Source organism: Podarcis liolepis (genome assembly GCF_965112155.1).
Source record: "Podarcis liolepis genome assembly, chromosome: 12".
Taxonomy (NCBI): Eukaryota; Metazoa; Chordata; class Lepidosauria; order Squamata; family Lacertidae; genus Podarcis; species Podarcis liolepis.
In genome coordinates, this window is record NC_139563.1 from 586582 (window position 1) to 607467 (window position 20886).

The window sequence follows — 20886 nt, forward strand, 5'->3', positions numbered from 1 at the left end:
ATGGGCAGGATAAATGAGGTGAATACAAAGACTCTACACAACATTACATATTTCTTTCTAGCCAATCACATATAAACTGATTTAATGCATGATTGCAAAGTAATAAACTTTATCTCTGTACCTTTTTAAAAAAGCAATGTTCTAACCCTGCACTGAACAAAGAAGGGCTGGATGTTCCAAACGCAATTGCCACACTTCCAGGTTAATTGCCGTGTCAACGATCTGCAAAATCTAGTGACAATAACCCCTGGAACATGAAGCAGTTGGAGGCCTGGACTTGGCTAGGAAAACAAGGCTGCATGTCACATACTGTAATGCAGTATGTGAGAAAAATCTTTCAGTATCTCCAGGTCAAAAGCCATTTACAAGAGAAGGAAAGGAGTTGTTTTTGCACACTGGCAAAGAAGATGTTTATTTAAGTGTACCCATTTTACAGAAAAGGGTTGTTTAAAACACAGATGGTTATCTAAGAATAAACAGCAAAGAGGATTTCAGTTAAAAAATTCCAGCAATTCTTTAGATCCCTGTTTTCCCAGGGCCAAAAAACAGCTGCGGAAGTCTCCCCCCTGCATTTTGGGGGTGTCCTACAAGGCTAAGAGCTCCTGGGCAACCTGACGACCGAGTTATAAGGAGCAGGAAGTTGGGTATTTCTTGAGACAGCTATTTGGGGCTTTTGGGAAAGGGAAGATCAGCCTCAAACCTGCAATTGGAAGTGGAAGAGCAATCTCTGTGTCTGGCCTTTTCCTCCTGCCATTTGCCCCCCCCAACCCCACACCCCAAAATCCACTTTCCCTCTTTTACGGTTTGCCCCACAGAGATGAGGAAAGAAGGTTTGGGGTGAACCTGAGAGGACAAGCAGGAAGGGCAAAGCGGCCCCTGCCCCACGGCCATTTCTCAGCCTCGGCTTCCAAGGCCATTTCTCAGGTTGTTGTTTTTTAAAACCACCCCGCCCCAGAACAAACTGTCCAGGGCAAGGAAAACGCAGCTGCCCCATAACTCAAAGCCCTGACGTTCATCCAGACTGAAGCCTCAAACCCTCAGCTCAGGCACCTCGGCCACTTTGTGGGTCTTGTGGCAGCCAAACCCTCGTGGGGAAGAAATCCTTGGCAGCAGAAAGGCTGAATGCCGCCCTGGCACCCGATGTGGGCGCCCCCTTGTCCGGGGAAATCCAGGAGCAGGTTGACGGGGGCAGAGAGGGGACCCCAGCTCCTCCTTCAGAAATAGCTCCTCCTGTCCTTCTCCTCGGCGGCGTCGCTGACAAAGACAAGGTTGTGGCAGCCGCCCAGCGGCTGTGGGGGGGAGGGCGGGGAGCTTGAGGACCCCAGGAACGTCTTCAGCCGGGGGGCATTTGCCGGGTGCTGCCCCACGTCCTGCAAGGCACAAGATGAATGGGGCTCAGGGGGCGGGACAGGCAGCGCCCCACATCTCCTGTCAAGGATCCCACCTGCGCAGCCAGAGGGACAGGCTGTCCTCTGGACTAAACTAAGGATTTGGGGGAGTGTGGAGGGGGGGACACATTTTGGACCCTCCAGGGGAACTTCACTTCCTTCGACGCCAACCTGCAACATGGCCCACAGGCAGGGATGTAGGCGGCATCCCTCTGTCTCGAGGGACAATGGAGTGTACCTCTGGGGGTGGAACAGCGGCATAAACAGCCCCAGAGTGAACTCTCTGGGATGCAAGCCTGGGCAGGGGGCCTGGGGGTCCTGGCCTGCCCAGGTTGCAAGGCCCCCCTCTTGCCAGGCTGACGGGGTCCCAAGGAAAGCAGAGCAAGGCGTTTGGCACCAGCTGGCCTGCAGGAGTCGCTGAAAGACTGTCTCGCCAGAGTGGTGCATGCTCTGGTTATCTCCCGCTTGGACTACTGCCATGCGCTCTACGTGGGGCTCCCTTTGAAGGTGACTCAGAAACTGCAATTAACCCAGAATGCGGCAGCTAGACTGGTGACTGGGAATGGCCGCCGAAACCACATAACACTGGTCCTGAAAGACCTACATTGGCTCCCAGTATGTTTCCGAGCACAATTCAGAGTGTTGGTGCTGACATTTAAATCCCCAAACAGCCTCAAAGGCCCAGTAGACCTGAAGGGGCGTCTCCACCCCCATCGTTCTGCCTGGACACTGAGGTCCAGCTCCGAGGGCCTTCTGGCGGTTCCCTCCCTGCAAGAAGTGAGGTTACAGGGAACCAGGCAGAGGGCCTTCTCGGTGGTGGCGCCTGCCCTGTGGAACGCCCTCCCACCAGATGTCAAGGAAATCAGCAGCTAGCTTATCTTTAAAAGACATCTGAAGGCAGCCCTGTTTAGGGAAGTTTTTAATATTTAATGCTGTATTATTTTTCAACACTTGATTGGGAGCCGCCCAGAGTGGCTGCGGAAACTCAGCCAGATGGGTGGGGTATAAATATATTATTATTATTATTATTATTATTATTATTATTATTATTATTATTACAAGGCGCCTTCAAGCCGCCTTCGGGACTTCACTCTGCCTTTGTGGAGGGTTCACCCCTCAGCCTTTTCTTCTCCTGAAGATGTCCCACAAGACAGTGGAGGTTTAGGGTCAGAGTTTTCCTTCTCCTAGATGGGCTCCCTTCCCAGATTGATGAGCCCCACCTGCCCCCCACTTGCAGAAACCACCTTCTTGAGCCTTGGGCCACCTCTTGGCCTCATGGGCCCCATCCGCTGGAGCCTGTCTTCACACGCAGGCAAAGTCCCAAACTGCCTTTGGGTCTGAGACCCATCAGCTGCCCTCACCTGGTTCAGCCATTCTGGGAGTGTCACCTGCTGGAAGTTTCCGGGAGCCACAGGTGTCAACAGAGTGCAGGAGGGAGGTGGGCAAACTGCCCCAGAAGCAGCACAGTGTGCCCCCCATCAGAGGCATGACCCCACTCTGAACACCCCATTCGTCCCAGGGATGATGGTGGTGGAAATTGGGGTCCAGCCATCAGAGGACCAGGGGGTCCCCATCCTTAGCCTGAACCATCCCATGTGTTCAAATAATAATAATAATTTATTTTATTTGTCCACTGTGGGAGCGGGGCCTGGACAGGAGAGTGCTAGAGTCCTGTCTAGTCAAGTTGCATGGGATCGATTCCAACCTGTTACCTCCGAGGCTGCAGACAGGCTGCTTGGACGCGTGAAACCAACCACCTGTCTCCTTGATCCTTGCCCATCCTGGCTAATAAAAGCAAGCTGGGAAGGGCTGGGCAATGGGCTCTGCGGGGTGGTGAATGCTTCCCTCTGTGAGGGAAGCTTTTTAATGACTGATGTGGGTGGCGCTGTGGGTTAAACCACAGAGCCTAGGACTTGCCAATCAGAAGGTCGGCGGTTCGAATCCCCGCGACAGAGTGAGCTCCCGTTGCTCAGTCCCTGCTCCTGCCCACCTAGCAGTTCGAAAGCACGTCAAAGTGGCTTAGTCCTGCTGGCCACATGACCCGGAAGCTGTACACTGATTCCCTCGGCCAATAAAGCGAGATGAGTGCCGCAACCCCAGAGTCGGCCATGACTGGATCTAATGGTCAGGGGTCCCTTTACCTTTAATCTCCTGTTGGAAGCCGCCCAGAGTGGCTGGGGAAACCCAGACAGATGGGTGGAGTATAAGTATTATTATTATTATTATTATTATTATTATTATTATTATTATTATTACCCCATCCATCTGGCTAGGTTTCCCAGTCACTCTGGGTGGCTCCCTACAGAACATTAAGAACAGAATAAAACATCAAACATTAAAAGTCTCCCTAAACAGGGCAGCCTTCAGATGTCTTCTAAAAGTTTGGTAGTTTATTTCCTTGACATCTGATTGTTCCACAGGGTGGGTGCCACCACCGAGAAGGTCCTCAGCCTGATTTCCTGTAACCTCACTTTTTGCAGGGAGGGAACCGCCAGAAGGCCTTTGGGAGATGAACCCTGGTGTCCGGGATAGAGATGCTCCTTCAGGTCTACTGGGCCCTTGAGGCCGTTGAGGGCTTTCAAGGTCAGCACCAACACTTTGAACTGTGCTCCCTTCAAAATGAAGGGAGGGGGTCTTGGACTGGCTCCTGGCGGCCCCGTCCTCACTGGATCAGCTTCGCCAAGGCTCACCCCTCCCCCCAGCAGTGGGCACCCTGCCCCTCTTGGGCACGGGGGTGGGCATGCGGGGAGGGGAGTGTTCCTGCCTTGCCCCCTTCTTTGCCCTTCTTGTAGAAACCAAGGCAGGGAAGACCGCCAGGTGCCCCTTGGCTGAGTTACACAAGACAGACCCCCCTGACCCCCCCCCCGGCAATGCTCACCGGGCCCCAGAGGGACAGGCGGTCCCCTCTCCTCATCTCAGCCTCCTCCAGGCTCCACGGAGGCCTCACGCGGGGCAGGCTCAAGGTGGAGGAGGCGTGCAGGGGAAGCTGCGGGGTGTCAGGGGTCTCCTTGAGGTCCTCCTTGGGGGGCCGGGTGCTTCTGTGGGGAGGGGAGAAAGAGAGAGGGAGGGAGGGGGGGCAGCCCAGGGGAGGGAGGAGAGGTCCAAGGAGGAGGAAGAGGAAGAGGAGCCCCTCGTCCTCCAGAGTAGGGCTCCTGGCCAGCTCAGTCTCCCCCAATTGCTCACTAGGCAAGAAGGGGGTCTTTCCTTCCACCTCCCCCCCAAAAAAGAGGCACATTGCTTCTTCTTCTTTCTTTGGCGATCCCTCGTAGCCAAGTTAGATTGTCTTCCATAAACATGGTTCTATAAATCCAATTGAAATTGAGAGATATATAGCCACACCGGCAGCATATCTCTTCTTTCTCGTATCCAAAAATGCAAGAAGGGCTTTTACACTCGTCAGAAGTTCTGCCCTCGCCGGTCCTTGAAGGATCCTTTAAAAAGTCCCACATGCTCAGAGACTTTGCGCCTGTTCATTGGGGGAGAAGGGAAGCCCAGAGCACTTGTTCTTTAGATGTCCCTTTTAGGAAGAGGCACATAGTGAGACCACTGATCCCCTGCTGGTGAGGCTCGCTGACCTCCCGGAAAAGCAAAAAATTGACCTTTTCCTGTTAGGCAAAGATCAGAAGACGACCCAGATGGTTGCCAGATTCTGTGTACAGATCTGTAGGCACAGACCATCCCCCGACCCAAACTAGTTCGTTAAGAAAATCCCCAAACTCGGTTCCATGGGTGACTCTGGGTCACCTCTCTGCGGTAGCTTATCTTAAAGTTTTAAGTGTCTATACGCTTATTGCATTTATAAATTTTAAATTTATTGTTGTACATCGTTTTAAATGTTTGTTTTCCTTCTGGGATTGTACCCCCAAGTGTGTTTTATCAGCAGTAATATGACCATAATAAATGATCTATCTATCAACATGGTTTGAACAATGAGTTTGTAAGTGACTGTGGAGGCCAATTCTGGATCCACACATCTTTCCACGGGGGGGGGGGGCACATTGGTTTCCAGGCGGGCACCCTGATGCTGTGTTTAGTCTCCCCTCATGGGCCAAGGGTAGGGGCCAGCAATGTCCCCCCAAAAGCCCCCACCCTCCCCAAGGCAAGGAGGCCAGTTGTGTTCTTCTGCACGAGGAGAAAGAACATGCAATGAAGGAATCAGAGCGACGAGGAGAGTTAAGAGCACAAGACGATGGGGTGGTAAAAGCTTTCTGGAAAATGATATATAATGAGTTGGGAAAAAATGTTAAAGATGATTTTTGTCCCCAAACCAGAGGCTTTTTTGTTAGGCATTATAGGTGCGGAACTACCTAAAGAAAATAAAAGACTGCTTATGTATGCAATGACAGCAGCAAGGATGCTCTTGGCACAGAGATGGAAAGAAGGAGAAAGACCAAGCAGAGAAGATGGAATATGCAGGAATGGCGAGACTGAAGGGAGAGATCAGAACCCAGGAAGACCAAGTATTCTTAAAAGACTGGAACAACTTTCTAACATATTTGAGAGATCACTGTAAACAGTTGAAACCATTGGCAGCAATACAGTGACGCTTGTAACGTAACATGGGTTTTGGATACTATGATTATATAACAGACAGATTGCACTCAGCAAAAGATGCAGGAATAAAATTTAGAACTGGAACCCAGGGAGGGAAGGAAGGAGGTTTCAAGGTTCGAAAGAACCCCTTTTTAATGTGTGAAAGGTTATGGTGTATAACCTTCATGTAAAACTAATAAAAAATTATTTTTTTAAAAAAAAGAGCAACAGACAAGCCTGGCTTCAGGATCAGGCCCATCAGGTCCAGCCTCCTCTTTTCACAAGGGCCAACCAGATGCCCATTAGGGGAAACCCTCTATCAGGATTCGCACTCAGAACCAGCTGTCTCCCCTCCTGCGGCTTCCAGGGAGAGCAAGAGGCAAACTGGTCTGTAGCCAGAGAGCGGGATTTTTCCTGGGGAGACGCACCCCCCCTTACCTGGAAAGAGACCCAGCGATGAGCAGCAGCAGCAGGAGACCAGCGAGGCCAGAGACCACCACCAAGGCCAGCAGGAAGGCTGGGGGGGCAGAGAGGAGTCAGCCCCAAAGGGGAACCAGGGGAGCCCAAGCCCCCCCCCGAAGGGCTCTTACGCTCCCCAGAGAGGAGCCATGGGGAGGACAGGACGCTGGCCAAGGGGGGTCCCTCTGGCCTGATCCGGCCACTGCAGGGCGCCCCCCTCATGCTCCTTTGCCCAGGGGGGATTAAGGAGGGGGGGAAATGGGCACCAACTTGCCCCATGAGGGCAGGGGGCAGGGAGGGCACTTACGCTCCTGGCAGCCGGCACCACCGAACCCAAACGGACACCTGGGAGAGAAAAGGGGATGGAAGGTTAAGGCAGGTAGGGTCATAGAATGGGGGAGTTGGAAGGGACCCCCCCTTGCAGGGCAGAAATCTCATCGAAAGAAGTTTATATGTTGGAAATGTAAAGCGAAGGATGGAGATTTTTTTCACATGGGGTGGACATGTGAGAAAATGAAAAAAAAAAGGGATATGATTTAAGACGAATTGTTCAGATATACATTCCCCAAAAAACCCAGAAGCTTTTTTGCCGGGGTTGAGAGGAGCTGAAATAAGAAATGCAGACCAGAGATTATTCATGTGTGCTACGACTGCCGCCAGAGTCTTAGGAGCCCCAAAATAGAAAACTCAGGAAATACCAACATTAGTGGAGTGGCAGACAAAAATGGTTGAATATGTGGAATTAGCAAACTGACCCGCAGGATCCGTAACCAAGAGGAAACGAAGTTCAGAAGTGAGTGGAGTAAATTTGTGGAGTATATACGTAATAATTGTAGAAGTTTAAAAACTGTAGTAGGATTAAAATAAATCTTATGATGTGAATAGGATGTTATGGAGAACCTGCGAAAAATGAAAGATTACTATGAAAACTTGTTGAAGGGAGGGAGGGAAGTCTGTGCTCGACGGAGCGTTGGGAAAATAAGTGCACATAGGACTGTAGAACTTCAGTGCATTTATTTTGTTTTGTTTGTGTTAAAGAAAACTCAATAAAAATCATTTAAAAAAAATAAAAATAAAGAAGTTTACAAAATGAGGAATGGCATGGAGAAGGCAGAGAGAGGAGTCTCTCTCATAACAGGGGAACCTGGGGTTCAAATGGATAAAATAAAGTCCTTCATGCAATACAGTTAACCTGTGGAACTCTGCTGTGGGAGAAAGTGACAGCGACCAACCGGGATGGCTTGAAAAGAGGATGAGACAAATTCATGAAGGAGGAGGGGAAGCAGAGGTTGGACGGCCGCCTGTCACGCGTGATCTAGTTGAGATTCCTGCATTGCAGGGGGCTGGACTAGATGGCCTTTGGGGGTCCTTCCCACCTGGACAACGCTGTGATTCTGTAAGAGGGTGATGGGTAGCCATGAGCTTGTGGGTTTCCCTGGGGGGCATCCGGGTGGCCATCGTGAGAAGAGGAGGCTAGAGACTGCAAGAAGTTTTGTAAGGAGGACTATTTGAAATATTGCAAGAAAGACGAGGAGGAGAGTTATTAGTTAATGATAATTAGGAGTAATAGAGAAATTAAGAAATGCAGAATAAGTGATCAAGAATGAAAAATCATCAGAGGTGTTGATGGAAGTCTAAAATATTGTATAAGATAAGAAGTTATGTTATATGATTGTTGGAAATGATATGTTAAAAAAACCAATAAAAATGTATTTTTAAAAAAGGGATGAGAAGAGGAGGCTGGAGCAGGTGGGGCCCTTTGGGTCTGATCCTACGGCCTCCAGGTCCCCTTCTGCCGCTGGCTCAGGGGAAGAATGAGGTGGGAGAAGACCCTGCAGCTTCTGCCCAGACCCTGGAGCCCACCTGGTCCTGGAGGGGCAGCTCAGGGAGGGAGGAAGAAGAAGACGAGAGGAGGTCAGAAATGGAAGCAGCTGCAAAAGGCACTTCCTGGTAGCCACCCCCCCCCCCCAAAAAGAAAAAGCCAGGAGGAGCAGAAGGCAGGGAGATGGAGTTTGCCCCCCAGGGCAGGTCCAGCCCGGAGCCACCTCAGCAGAGGAGATAGAGAGCGGTCATAAAATGTTGCAAGAAACCTCCAAGGTCGTCTCAAAGGGAGCCTTTCGCAGCCTGCAGGGACTTTTCCCTGCCGGAACCTCAGGGGAATTCTGCACATGGCCAGAGACCTCTTGGGATGGAGCCAGGGCACCCCCAGACCTCCTCCGCAATGCACCCCTTGAGGGAAGAGTCTGGATGGGGCCCAGACATTGTCCTGGGACAGGAGGGGGATGTTTGTGTCCTGCAGGCAGACAGGGACAACTCCCCCCCCGGGGGGGGGGGCCCAAGAGGGACAAGGCCTGCCTCTCACGCCTCCTGCAAAATGGGACACCTGCCCAAGTCTCTCATTTTCCCTTCTTTTAATAATTTCAGTTGGGGTGGGGGGTGACAATAAATTTTCCGCACCGGGTCCCAGCTGACCTTGGTATGCCACTGCTTGCTGCTGGCTTGTTTTTTTATGGGGTGGGGGGAAGTAACAGCCACAATAAGTGAGGGGGGTCTGGGGAGGGGGCCGCTGCGCTCAGGCCCTGCTGGGGGGCTCCCTTTCAGAGGGAGGTGGAAGGAGGTGCCCCCGCCCCTGGCAAGTCGCCACAGGGACACCCCCCCCCGGGAAACTCACCTGGTGCAGGTGCCGTTCTGCAGCCAAAATCCACTGCTGCATTCTTTGGGGCGCAGGAGGGAGAAGAGAGAGAACAAGCATGAATCACAGGAGGGACCTCAGGGGTCATCCAGCCCAACCCCCTGAAACACAGAGGTCTGAGCTGAAGAATCCCAGACAAGGGGAACTGACGTGCCCCCCAAGTGGTGCTCTGCCCCACGACCCCCCTTCCCACCCATCCAGGCAGTGATGACCAAGGGGCCAGTTCACACGTCCTTAAGGGAAGACCCCCTCCCACCCCCCCTCTGACTGGGGGTCTCCTCTGCCTCCCAGGGTTTCGGGGTGGGGGTGCTGGGTCCCTGCCCCTCCCATCTGGCTGGGAGCCTGGAAACCCCTTGGAGGGCCGGCCCAGGATCCCTCCCTCCCTCCCCCCCCCGGGGAGCCACACCTGCGCAGGTGCGGTCGGCTGGGTGCGCCTGGAAGTGGCCAGGCTGGCAGGTGCATCGGACGAGGCCGTCTTGGAAGTGGCAGCTGGTGGAGAGGGAGTCGCAGACGTCAAAGAGGCAGAGGCTCAGGCCTGCAGAGAGAGAGCGAGGCTGCAGGATCCGGCCCAAAGGGGCCCAGCGAGACCAGCCTCCTCGGGGGGAGACCCGCAGGCAGGGTCCCAGCACAAGAGCAACTCTCCCTTCCAACTCCTCCTCCTCCTCCAAGAATTTGCCTTCTCCTCTTTGGAAGCCCACTTGGTGGCCATCCCTGTCTCATGAGGCAGGGAGTCCCACAGTTCAACTCTGCTTTCCTTTATCTGACTCACAGGATGCCCCAGACTTTTAGCACTACGAGGGAGAAAAGCTTCTCCGTCTTGGCTTTCTCTGCGCTACGAATTACTCCTCTGAATTTTACGGATTATAACTCCGACCAGGGCGTGTTTCTTACAAGCCTTTTCCCCAAACTAAAAGTCCCCAACGTCAGGCTCTTCTGCCATCCTTTTCCAACTCCGCAATGTCCTTCTCTAAAGGTGGGCAGCCCAGTCGCAGGGAGGACACCCCCCCTAACAGTCTGCGGCAGCTAGACTGGGAACAGAGTGGCTGCAGAGACCACATAACACCAGTCCTGAAAGACCTACACTGGCTCCCAGTACATTTCTGAGCACAAGTCAAAGTGTTGGTGCTGAACTTGAAAGCCCTAAATGGCCTCAGCCCAGTAGACCTGAAGGAGCATCTCCGTCCCCATCGTTCAGCCTGGACACTGAGGTCCAGCTCCGAGGGCCTTCTGGCGGTTCCCTCCCTGTGAGAAGCGAGGTTACAGGGAACCAGGCAGAGGGCCTTCTCGGTGGTGGCGCCCACCCTGTGGAACGCCCTCCCAGCAGATGTCAAAGAGAAGAACAACTCCCAGAATTTCAGAAGACATCTAAAGGCAGCCCTCTTTAGGGAAGTTTTTAATGTTTGAAGTTTTATTCTGTTTTTAGTCTCCTGTTGGAAGCCACCCAGAGTGGCTGGGGAAACCCAGCCAGATGGGTGGGATATAAATAATAAATAATAATAATTATGGGCCACAATTGGGGGGTTGCAGGCTTAGCACCCAGAAAGGACCCCCTCCTGCCTTCTCAAGCGCCAGGCCTGCCAGCCACCCCCCCCCACCTCCCTTGCCCTGACAGACCCGGACCTTCCCCCACCCCCGTGCTCCCTTCCACTCACTCTGGTAGGGGCCCGTCTGGCGCAGGAGAGCACATGTGGGGCCTCCCATGTGGCTGCTGTTGTGGCACTGTGCCCGGAACGTGGCCACGGCCTCCGCCACCTGCCGGCTGGTGACTGGCGCCCGGGCGGAGAAATGGTGGAACAGGGTCACTTCGGAGCAGGGCCACCTGGGGAGCGACAGGTGAGGGGGGGTCAGGGGGGGTTCTGCCTGCCCCAGCCCCCTCACTCCCTTCCTTCTCCCTCCATCACCTGCCTTCACTGGGGTGAACAGCCACCCTCCAAACCAGCCCGCCTTATAGGGCTGTCGCCGGGTTTACAAAGCTCTGTGGGCGCACAGAAAATGTGCTTTGTGGAGACGGGGGAAGCAGAGGGAGGCCATGATCCGGGACTGCCAGCTCCCCTGGTCTTATTTACTTCTTTACTAACATATTGATAGAGCAATTAAGGATTTTTACAATTTTATAAGACGCAGAGAATAACATGCGCTGAGAAACCAGAGAGAGGAGCGGAGTCTCTTGGGATTTTTCTTTTTGGGGAGGGGGAATGAGGATGGTGTACTTTGGATAAAATGTTATGTTGATATGCCTAATAAAAATTTCCCCCCCAGAAATGTAACTTATTTATTTCTTTACTTATTTCATAAAATTTATACACTGTTTGACTGGAGAGGGGGGGAAAGCAAAACTCAAAACGAAAAAATTGCAGCCACACTTTAAAACATACGAAAATTAGAATACTAAAACAGATGAAAGCCACCTCAATGTTCTGGGCCTCCGAGTGGCCTGTCAATAGAAGGATGCTTATAGCAGAGAACGGGGAAGGCGACTGCTTGATGTCAAGAGGCAGGGAGTTCCCAAGGGCAGGAACTGCCACATGAAATGCAGGGAAAGGGCAGGATGTGGCACCTGGAGCAGATCTCAGCGGTCAAGGGGGCACATGTGGGGTGAGAGAGACTCCGTTTGCCATGGGGGGGGGTTGGTTTCACCTGCTCTGCCCCACCTCCAGCCCCAGGAGCCTTCGGGGGTCTCTCTGCCACAGGCCCCCTGGCTATGGGTATTTTAATGCGCTGAAAAGTGGAATATTATGAGCCGTGGGGCAGGGAGTGTGTTTATTTATCTCCTGGCCACTATTCCATTAATGTCATTAATACTGTTTCATGGAGTATAAATGTTATATTGATTTGTTAATCACATGACAGGGCTGTGTGGCGTTTAGCTTATTTTTGAGTCGTTGCTTTGTTAGCAACAAATTATAGATTGCAAGTGTTTCTCTGGCTGATTTGTGGATTATTCTATATGATTCATGTGGATCGGTGATGCTCCGCCCTGTCATTGCTAATTATTGTTTGTAAGCTGCTTTGGGATTCATCTGAAAGAAAAATGGCGCAGAAATATAATTTAAAAAACTAAAATGATTAATTGATAGTGCAGGTGGTGGACTCGCCTTCCTTGGAGGTTTTAAGGCAGAGGTTGGATGACCCTGTCAGGGATGCTTTCCTTGTGAATTCCTGGATCGCAGAGGGTTAGACTAGAGGACCTCTTGGGGCCCCAATCCCACCATTCTATGATATCAGTCTTGCCGTGATCCCCCCCCCCACAGTGGCAAGCAGGCAGATGGATGCACATGGACACCTCGTTTTAGAGGTGGGGGCAGGAACCCAACCCCAAGCACCCTGACCCCCCCCCCGACATTTACTTCAGCCCCTCACTTACTTCAGGTCTCTGGCAGAAGAGCCCAGGTAGCCATCGAGGTGCCCCAGGATGTGTTGGAACTGGGGAGAAAAATTGGGGGGGGGGGAGAGAAGCAGGCCACAATGGAACTCCGAATTCCCACCATGCCCCCCCCCAAGTCCCAGACCACTGCTCTCAGCGAAGAGGCTACTGCCATGGACTGGCTCCCCCCTCTTCCTTCCTGGGCCGTGTTCAGAAAGTGGGGGGGGGATGAGTGTTCAGACCCCTGGGCCCTCACTTGTGGGGTGCCTCAGGGTTCTGTCCTCTCCCCCATGCTTTTTAATAACTATATGAAGCCGCTGGGAGAGATCATCAGGGGGTTTGGGCTGGGTGTCCATCAATATGCAGATGATACCCAGCTCTACCTCTCTTTTAAATCAGAACCAGTGAAGGCGGTGAAGGTCCTGCGTGAGTGTCTGGAGGCAGTTGGAGGATGGATGGCAGCTAACAGATTGAGGTTGAATCCTGACAAGACAGAAGTACTGTTTTGGGGGGACGGGGCGGGCGGGTGTGGGGGACTCCCTGGTTCTGAATGGGGTAACTGTGCCCCTGAAGGACCAGGTGCACAGCCTGGGAGACATTTTGGACTCACAGCTGACCATGGAGGCACAGGTTAAATCCGTGTCCAGGGCAGCTGTCTCCCAGCTCCATCTGGTACGCAGGATGAGACCCTACCTGCCCACAGACTGTCTCGCCAGAGTGGTGCATGCTCTGGTTATCTCCCGCTTGGACTACTGCAATGCGCTCTATGTGGGGCTACCTTTGAAGGTGACCCGGAAACTACAACTAATCCAGAACGCGGCAGCCAGACTGGTGACTGGGAGCGGCCGCCGAGACCACATAACACCGGTCTTGAAAGACCTACATTGGCTCCCAGTACGTTTCCGAGCACAATTCAAAGTGTTGGTGCTGACCTTTAAAGCCCTAAACGGCCTCAGTCCAGTAGACCTGAAGGAGCGTCTCCACCCCCATCATTCTACCCAGACACTGAGGTCCAGCTCTGAGGGCCTTCTGGCGGTTCCCTCACTGTGAGAAGCCAAGTTACAGGGAACCAGGCAGAGGGCCTTCTCAGTGGTGGCACCCTCCCTGTGGAACTCCCTCCCGTTAGATGTCAAAGAGAAAACCAACTACCAGAATTTTAGAAGACATCTGAAGGCAGCCCTCTTTAGGGAAGCTTTTAATGTTTAACAGACTACTGTATTTTAATACTTTGTTGGGAAACCCAGCCAGATGGGTGGGGTATAAATAATAAATTCTATTCTATTCTGTTCTGTTCTTCCTCTGAGCTAAAGGGGAAAGCCCCCCAGAATGGCTTAAAAAGGGGGAAAAATGAATTGTATGAAACAAATGAATAATCCAGGATGTGGTGGGGAGGGCAGAGGGTAGGGGAAGAATCCCTAAAAGCCGCTGACCACGAAGGCCGGAGGGGGGGGGACACACAAGGAGCTGGCTGCTGCAAATGGGGACCCATAGAGCCTTCAGCCAATTGGGGAGGGGGGGCGTCCCTTACCGATCTCTGGATCTGGAGGGTGACCCACGGCAGCTGCGACTCGGCTGAGGTGATGCCCGGCAGCGACCAGTCGGGGCTTCTCGAATCCCACAGCGAGAGCCGGCCGGGGAAGGCCTTGACTTGGCAAGAGAGAGAGGGAGGGGGCAGAAGTGGGATCAGAACAAGGCGGGGGGGGGAGGAGAAGCCAGAGCACATTGTCAAACTGCAGACCTCCCTGCCACAGGAGGCCTAGGTGGCTTCAGCAGAAGGGTGGACAACTTTGTGGAGGCGGCTCTCGATGGCTCCTGGCCAGGATGGCTCCGCTCTGCCCTCCCCAGTCGCAGGCAGAAACGCTTTGAATCCCCTCTATGGAAACCCCAGGAGGAGAGAGGGTTGCTCTCGCACTCGGATCCCACTTGGGGGTTTCCCATCACGGGTGTCTGGGAGAACAGGATGCTGGCCAAGTTGGGCCATTGGGCAGATCCTGCAGGCTCTCCTTAGGGTGCCTTTTCTTTTCTTTTCAGAATTATTTTTATTAAAAGTTTTCCAACAAAATTTACAATAATCAATACTAAATAAAAACAAAATAAAAACACAAATTGCATTTTACATTTCTATTCCCCTTCCCCCAACTTCCCTTTCTGGTTTATCACTTATTCATTTTCTTCTGCATGTAATTTTCTACACCTTGTATATTGAAATTGAAATCCTACCTTATTGACATGTTCTTAACGTTTTACCCTCCTATTTATATTTTCTATTTTTTAATTGTAAGTGTCTTAATCAAATCCTGCAAGTGAGTTCATTACAGTACATTGTTTCTGTATATGCAGCACGTATACTGAAATTGGAACGATACAGAGAAGATTAGCACGGTCCTTATTGCTGCCTTTTCTTTAATTTTTTGAATTTTTATTAGAAATTTCATTTACAACGTAACATAAACCCTCCACCCCCCCCAATACAGAAACACAATAAGCATAACATACAACAATACAAACAACCAAATAAAAGACTTCCTTTATCCTGTATCTGGCCTCCTTATTTACTTCTTATAAGCTGTTTCCTTTATGAATGACCATTAAGATTTTTCTAATTATAACTTAAATATCCACAAAATCTCCTGCAGACATTAATCGAAACAAGTCCAGGTACGTATTTTAGGGCAGTGTTTTGTGAAGTATTCTCCGCATTTCCCCCATGCTTTTTGAAACTCTTGTCTAGTGTGATCTCTAATTGCCTCTCTTAATCTAGCCAGCTCAACAGACTCTTAACAGTTTGTCTTGCCATTCCTTTTTTGTTTTTATGCTGCCTTTTCAACCAGGCTGGAGAAAGGCTGATCACGGAATCGTAGCGCTGGGAGAGACCCAGGGGTCATCTAGTCCAACCCCCCCCCCATCCTTTGAAATGGAGCCAAGCGGACGTCAGTGTGGGGGATATTTATGGGGGGGGGGAGAGAAAGGCTTAAGCACAAGGCGGAGCAGAACGAGGCTGCGCACCCATTCTTGGTCCCTTTCCCCATCGCATTTCCAGTCACTGGACACATTCACAGTCCATCTGTCTGTGTCCCTGCCCCCCCCCCCGTGAGTAGAGAGTGGGGCACAGGGGTCTTCATACAGCTGACATGTGGCTTGGGGGTGTTATGTACAGTGGTACCTCGGGTTAAGTACTTAATTCATTCCGGAGGTCCGTTCTTAACCTGAAGCACCACTTTAGCTAATGGGGCCTCCCGCTGCCGCTGCGCCGCCAGAGCACGATTTCTGTTCTCATCCTGAAGCAAAGTTCTTAACCTGAAGCACTATTTCTGGGTTAGCGGAGTCTGTAACCTGAAGCGTATGTAACCTGAGGTACCACTGTACTGAGTTGAATAGGATCCAAAATGCAGTAGTCTGATTGGTCCACAGGAGCAGCCCAATCCAACTCCATGTGGAAGTGAATTCGCAACCTGATTGGCCTACAGGAGAATCCCGGAATTAGCCAATCACGTGGGGCCCATTGTGTAAATAATGTATATAAAGCAGACATTCTGGGGGAACTTCCATTCCTCCTCCTCACCAATGAGCTGAATAAAGAGCATGAAATCCACTCTCAACTCCCAGTATATTTCAGGGCGGTGGGGAAGCACCTCAGGAGAGGTGTGGATTGGGGCCAACACCATGTATGCCCAGCTCCCCACACCAGGAAGGGGAGCCCATTGGAGGCAGAGGAAACAGGAGGGGGGAGCCTCTGCAGCCCCACAAGAGAGAGGAAAAGCACTTTCTCCACTCTTCATTTCCCCCCATCCCGAAAAGGAGAGGACCACCATCGCCCTCTAGAGGACAGGTGAGGCCATTGCGCTCCCCTCCATCTCAAGCCACAGGCCGGTCATTCAGTTGTCCTCCCTGATGCTCCTGAGTTTTCACAGAATCCTAGAATGGTCAAATGGCAAGGGACCCCCAAGGGTCATCCAGTCCAACCCCCTGCAAGGCAGGAATCTCAGCTCAAGCATCCCTGACAGACAGTCATCCAACCTCTGCTTAAAAGCCTCCAAGGAAGGAGTCTGTCCCAGAGTCCCTACAGGACATTATTCCTTTGCATTTTACATTTAAACCCATCCGCCCTCCCAAAGGAGACCAGGGCCGGAAGCAGCAAGTGATAAAATAGCAAAATATCTTATTTGGGGAGGGGGCTAGACGACCTTTGGGAGCCTTTCCAACTCTACAGTAATTCTGTGAGTGTAAGCAGCAAGGCCCACATTCAGCCTTCAGCTTTAGCTGATTCCTGCCTTGCAGGGGGTTGGACTAGATGACTCTTGGAGGGCCCTCCCAACTGTTAATTCCGGTTCTATGATCCCAGAGACCCCCTTGGCTTTCTGTGACTTTACTTGACCCCTGGACTTAAGCAGCAGGAAGGGGCCGGCTCCTTGGGCCGGTCACAATCTCTCAGCCTAGCCTACCTTGCAGGGCTCTTGTGGGGATTAAGAGGCAGTCACCTTCAGCTCTTTGGAGCGGCGAGGGACAAAGGTGAGAGCTGTTTCCTAGTTCTGCTGGATCTCTCAGTGGCTTTTGATACCATCAACCATAACAGCCTCCTGGACCGTCTAGAGGGGCTGGGAGCTGGGGGCAATGTTATACCAGCTCCATCTGGTACACAGGATGAGACCCTTCCTGCCTGCGGACTGTCTCACCAGAGTGGTGCATGCTCTAGTTATCTCTCGCTTGGACTACTGCAATGCGCTCTATGTGGGGCTACCTTTGAAGGTGACCCGGAAACTACAACTAATCCAGAATGTGGCAGCTAGGTTGGTGACTGGGAGCGGCTGCCGAGACCACATAACACCGGTGCTGAAAGACCTACATTTGCTCCCAGTACGTTTCCGAGCACAATTCAGAGTGTTGGTGCTGACCTTGAAAGCCCTCAACGGCCTCAAAGGTCCAGTATACCTGAAGGAGCGTCTCCACCCCCATCGTTCAGCCTGGACACTGAGGTCCAGCTCCGAGGGCCTTCTGGCGGTTCCCTCACTGCGAGAAGCCAAGTTACAGGCAACCAGGTAGAGGGCCTTGTCAGTGGTGGCACCCACCCGGTGGAACACCCTAACCCTTCCTATCAGATGTCAAGGAAATAAGCAACTATCTGACTTTCAGAAGACATCTGAAGGCAGCCCTGTTTAGGGAAGTTTTTAATGTCTGACGCTGTATTGTTTTTGATATTTGATTGGCGGTCGCCCAGGGTGGCTGGGAAGATCCAGTCAAATGGACGGGGTATAAATAATAAATTATTATTATTATTATTATTATTATTATTATTAGGAGAAAAAGGGAGGATATAAAGGCAATCAATCAATCAATCAATCAATCAAGGAGGGCCCTTGCTCTGCTCTTCCTCGCTAAGGCTGCTCAGAAAGGCCAGCCCACTCACCTTTATACACACAATTCAAACCCCGAACCCAAGCTCTGCCCGCTTACCTGGCACACAGCCCAGGGTGGGGCTGAGGTGGTAGCCCAGCCCACAGCGGCAGGAGTTGCGCCCGGCCTGCTCCTCACAGCTGCTCCAAGGGGGGCAGTCCTCCTCTCCCCTGCAGGCGGGGGGCTCTGGGGGAACACAGAGAGTCAGAAGACAGGAAGACCCCCCCCCCATGGGAAAGGGAAGTTGAAACACTGGAGAGCCTCTTCCAGGCGTTGCTGAACTACAACTCCCGCTGCTGTGCTTGCTGGGAGTTGTAGTTCGGGAAGAGGGGAAGGGCCAAAGGTTCGCCTCCCCTGAGTTTGATCAGAACAAAGGAGGAGCATCTTTGCTGGAGGAGGCAGAGAGAGGATGTGAGAGCCACCTTCAAATTTTTGCTTTCCGCTGCTCCAGAAAGCAGGACTCGAACCCATGGCTTCAAGTGGCAAGAAATGAGATTCCGACTAAACCTTAGGAATAACTTCCTTCGGGCAAGAGCTGCTTGACGGCGGAGCAGATTGTTGGCTCTCCTTCCGTGGAAGTTTTTAAGTGGAGATTGGAGGGCCTCTCGGATTCTGGGTTTGGGACTACATCTCCCAGCATCCCCAGCCAGCATGGAGGCAGGAGGCAGGGGCTGATGGGAGTTGTAGTGTGAAACGACTGCACGACACCCGGGCTAGGGAGGGTTCCTCTATCTCTGTTTCCCAACCTTGGGCCTCCAGCTGTTTTTGGACTACAACTCCCATCATCCCTAGCTAGCAAGACCAGTGGTCAGGGATGATGGGAATTGTAGTTCAAAAACAGCTGGAGGCCCAAGGTTGGGAAACACTGCGAGTCTAACTGCACCCCCAAGTCTCACCCCCAAGCAAAGAGCCGCTCAGCTTTACCCTGCTCTCCTGGGGCACCAGCCCCACTGCTGCCCGTTGACCCGGGGAGTGGCGTGGTCCATGTCGGAGGGCTGGGGCTGGGAGGGTCTGATCCTGCTGACCAGTTGGCTGCACTGGGCTCTGAAAGAGATGGAAGGTCGTTGGCAGCAGCTCTGCGACACCCAGGCACCCTTGCCAAGATGCAGCCATGCCCCTATCAGGCTCTGGCAAGCTGGCTGCACTGAGATCATCCATTCTGCTGATTTAATCTTTAACTGGACTTTGAGTAATTGCAACCATTTCAAATTTCATGGCATCACGGGGGGTTGGACTAGATGGCCCTTGGGTCCCCTTCCAATTATCCTCCTTCAGTGGGTTATGCAACCGCTATGGAGAATGGTGCTTTTTATAGGGCAGTGAGCACAGGGGGTGAGTTGGTGGAGCTGAGGGGGCGGAGGCCCAAAAAAGCTTGGGAACAGCTGACGCAGATCCAGATTGCATAACCCGCATTCGGTTCCTCAGAGGTAATGCTCAAAAGCTGGAACCCATCCAGAGAGAGAGAGAGAGAGAGAAAGAAGAAGGGGGAAAAGGAGGGGGGAACCATCTCACTGGAGGGACTTTCAGCCTCTGGAGGATTTCAAATCCCAAACCAGGAATCCTAAAAACCAGGAATTAATGCAGATTAAAGTTCCCTTTTTGTCTTTCCATCCCAGAGGCACCAGCGAGCTCTTCCCTTCTCCCCTAGCGGAGCAGGTCCAGGCCAGAGTGGCAGGATAGGGCCCCTCCAGGGGCTGCAACTGCTGCCCCACTGAGCCAGCCCCCCAAGAGAGGCTGCAGGATGAGGCCCCTCCCGGAGCGCAGCAGCCCCCCTTCCCCCCCCCGGCCACTTACCTGCCCGCGGCCCCCAGGCGGCCCCCAGCCCCACCTGCAAGGCGGCCACGAGCCAGCAGACGCCCCCCCACATCCTCCTGGCCGCCCGGGATCCGTGGGGCGAAGGAAGAGGAGGGCGCTGACCCCACACCTGGCACTCATTAACGCGGCCAGGGCGCCTCCTCCAATCCCCGGAGGGGAGGAGATTCCAGGGGGCTGCCTGGCCGGAGGGTCGCCCAAGGGAGCTCGGGGACAGGCAGAGGGGAAAAGGGAGGGACCCCACCGGGTCATCTAGTCTGACCCCGGCCAGGCAGGAAGAGGCAGCTGCCCCCGGGGCCGGATTGAGGTTGGATGAGGCCCTGAGGGGCTCCTGGAGGTAATAGGGGGGCTTTCCATGTCCAGCTGCCCTTTTCCAACAACAAATTGTCGCTTTTTTGTGTTGGAATAGATACCTATATGGATCTCATAGGTATCGGAAGCCATTTGCACATAACCAAGAGGAGCCGACACAACACAAAACACGGTTGCTGCATGGAGGTTTTATTTTATTTGTTTTCTTATATTTTGGAAATGTAAAACCAGAGTTTTTCCCCCTTTAATCCCCCCCCAAGAGAGTGGGGCCCTAAGCTAGAACCTGTTTAGCTTAGACGTGCATCCGGCCCTGGCTGCCCCATCTGGGGATGGAAGGGGCGCTCTCAGCCCCAGAGCACCCTCGAATTGCAGAGGTGGAAGGGACCCCACCGGGTCATCTAGTCCAACCCGCCTGCAAGGCAGGAAGGAGCCACGGAGGAAGGCGGGTTCTGAGGAACGTAAGCTCTTTTTATATGCAGTAACAGCAGCAAGGATGTTACTGGCCCCAAAATGGAAGCAAGAAGAATTACCGATGCTTGAAGAATGGAGGATGAAGTTAATGGACTATGCAGAACTGGATAAACTAACAGGAAGGATTCGAAACCTGCGGGACCGGAAATTCATGGAAGACTGGAGTAAATTTACGGACTATTTGAAAAGTATTTGTGAAGATCAGACGACGTTTGTAGGGTTGCAAGAAGTTTTGTGAGGAGTATTGCAAAAATGGAGAAGGGGAAGGATGATTTGTGAAGAGATGGAAAGGCAATATAAAGTTAAGAAATGCACAAGAAGGGGTTAAAACGGTGGATCATCAGAGGAGCTGATGGAAGTCCAAAAAGATTGTAGAAGAAGTGATAGGTTTTGTGGTACATTTTATAATTTATATGTTAAAATCAATAAAAAAAATTAAAAAGGAAGGCGGGTTCTGGGTGCGG

The 20886-nt window shown here is 52.2% G+C and overlaps 1 protein-coding gene across 3 annotated transcripts; it reads right to left on the bottom strand.

Annotated features, from left to right (window-relative positions):
- Window positions 1-382: 382 nt before the first annotated feature.
- LOC310689412 (protein HEG homolog 1-like) lies at window positions 383-19782 on the bottom strand. 3 transcript variants are annotated; one of them, XM_083467097.1, is made up of 12 exons: window positions 19622-19782; window positions 18752-18871; window positions 17888-18013; window positions 13965-14083; window positions 12437-12495; window positions 10725-10891; window positions 9479-9607; window positions 9052-9094; window positions 6688-6725; window positions 6360-6438; window positions 4267-4426; window positions 383-1370 (listed from the first exon to the last, which is right to left on the bottom strand). In XM_083467097.1, exons 1-12 carry the CDS (start codon window positions 19692-19694, stop codon window positions 1215-1217), a joined length of 1269 nt encoding a protein of 422 aa, XP_083323223.1. In that variant the 5' UTR covers window positions 19695-19782; the 3' UTR covers window positions 383-1214. The 3 variants fall into 3 exon arrangements, with proteins under 3 accessions (XP_083323223.1, XP_083323222.1, XP_083323224.1); XM_083467096.1 differs by having other exon boundaries at window positions 13965-14078; window positions 19622-19771; XM_083467098.1 differs by lacking the exons at window positions 6360-6438; window positions 6688-6725 and having other exon boundaries at window positions 13965-14078; window positions 19622-19771.
- Between the last annotated feature and the right edge of the window lie 1104 nt (window positions 19783-20886).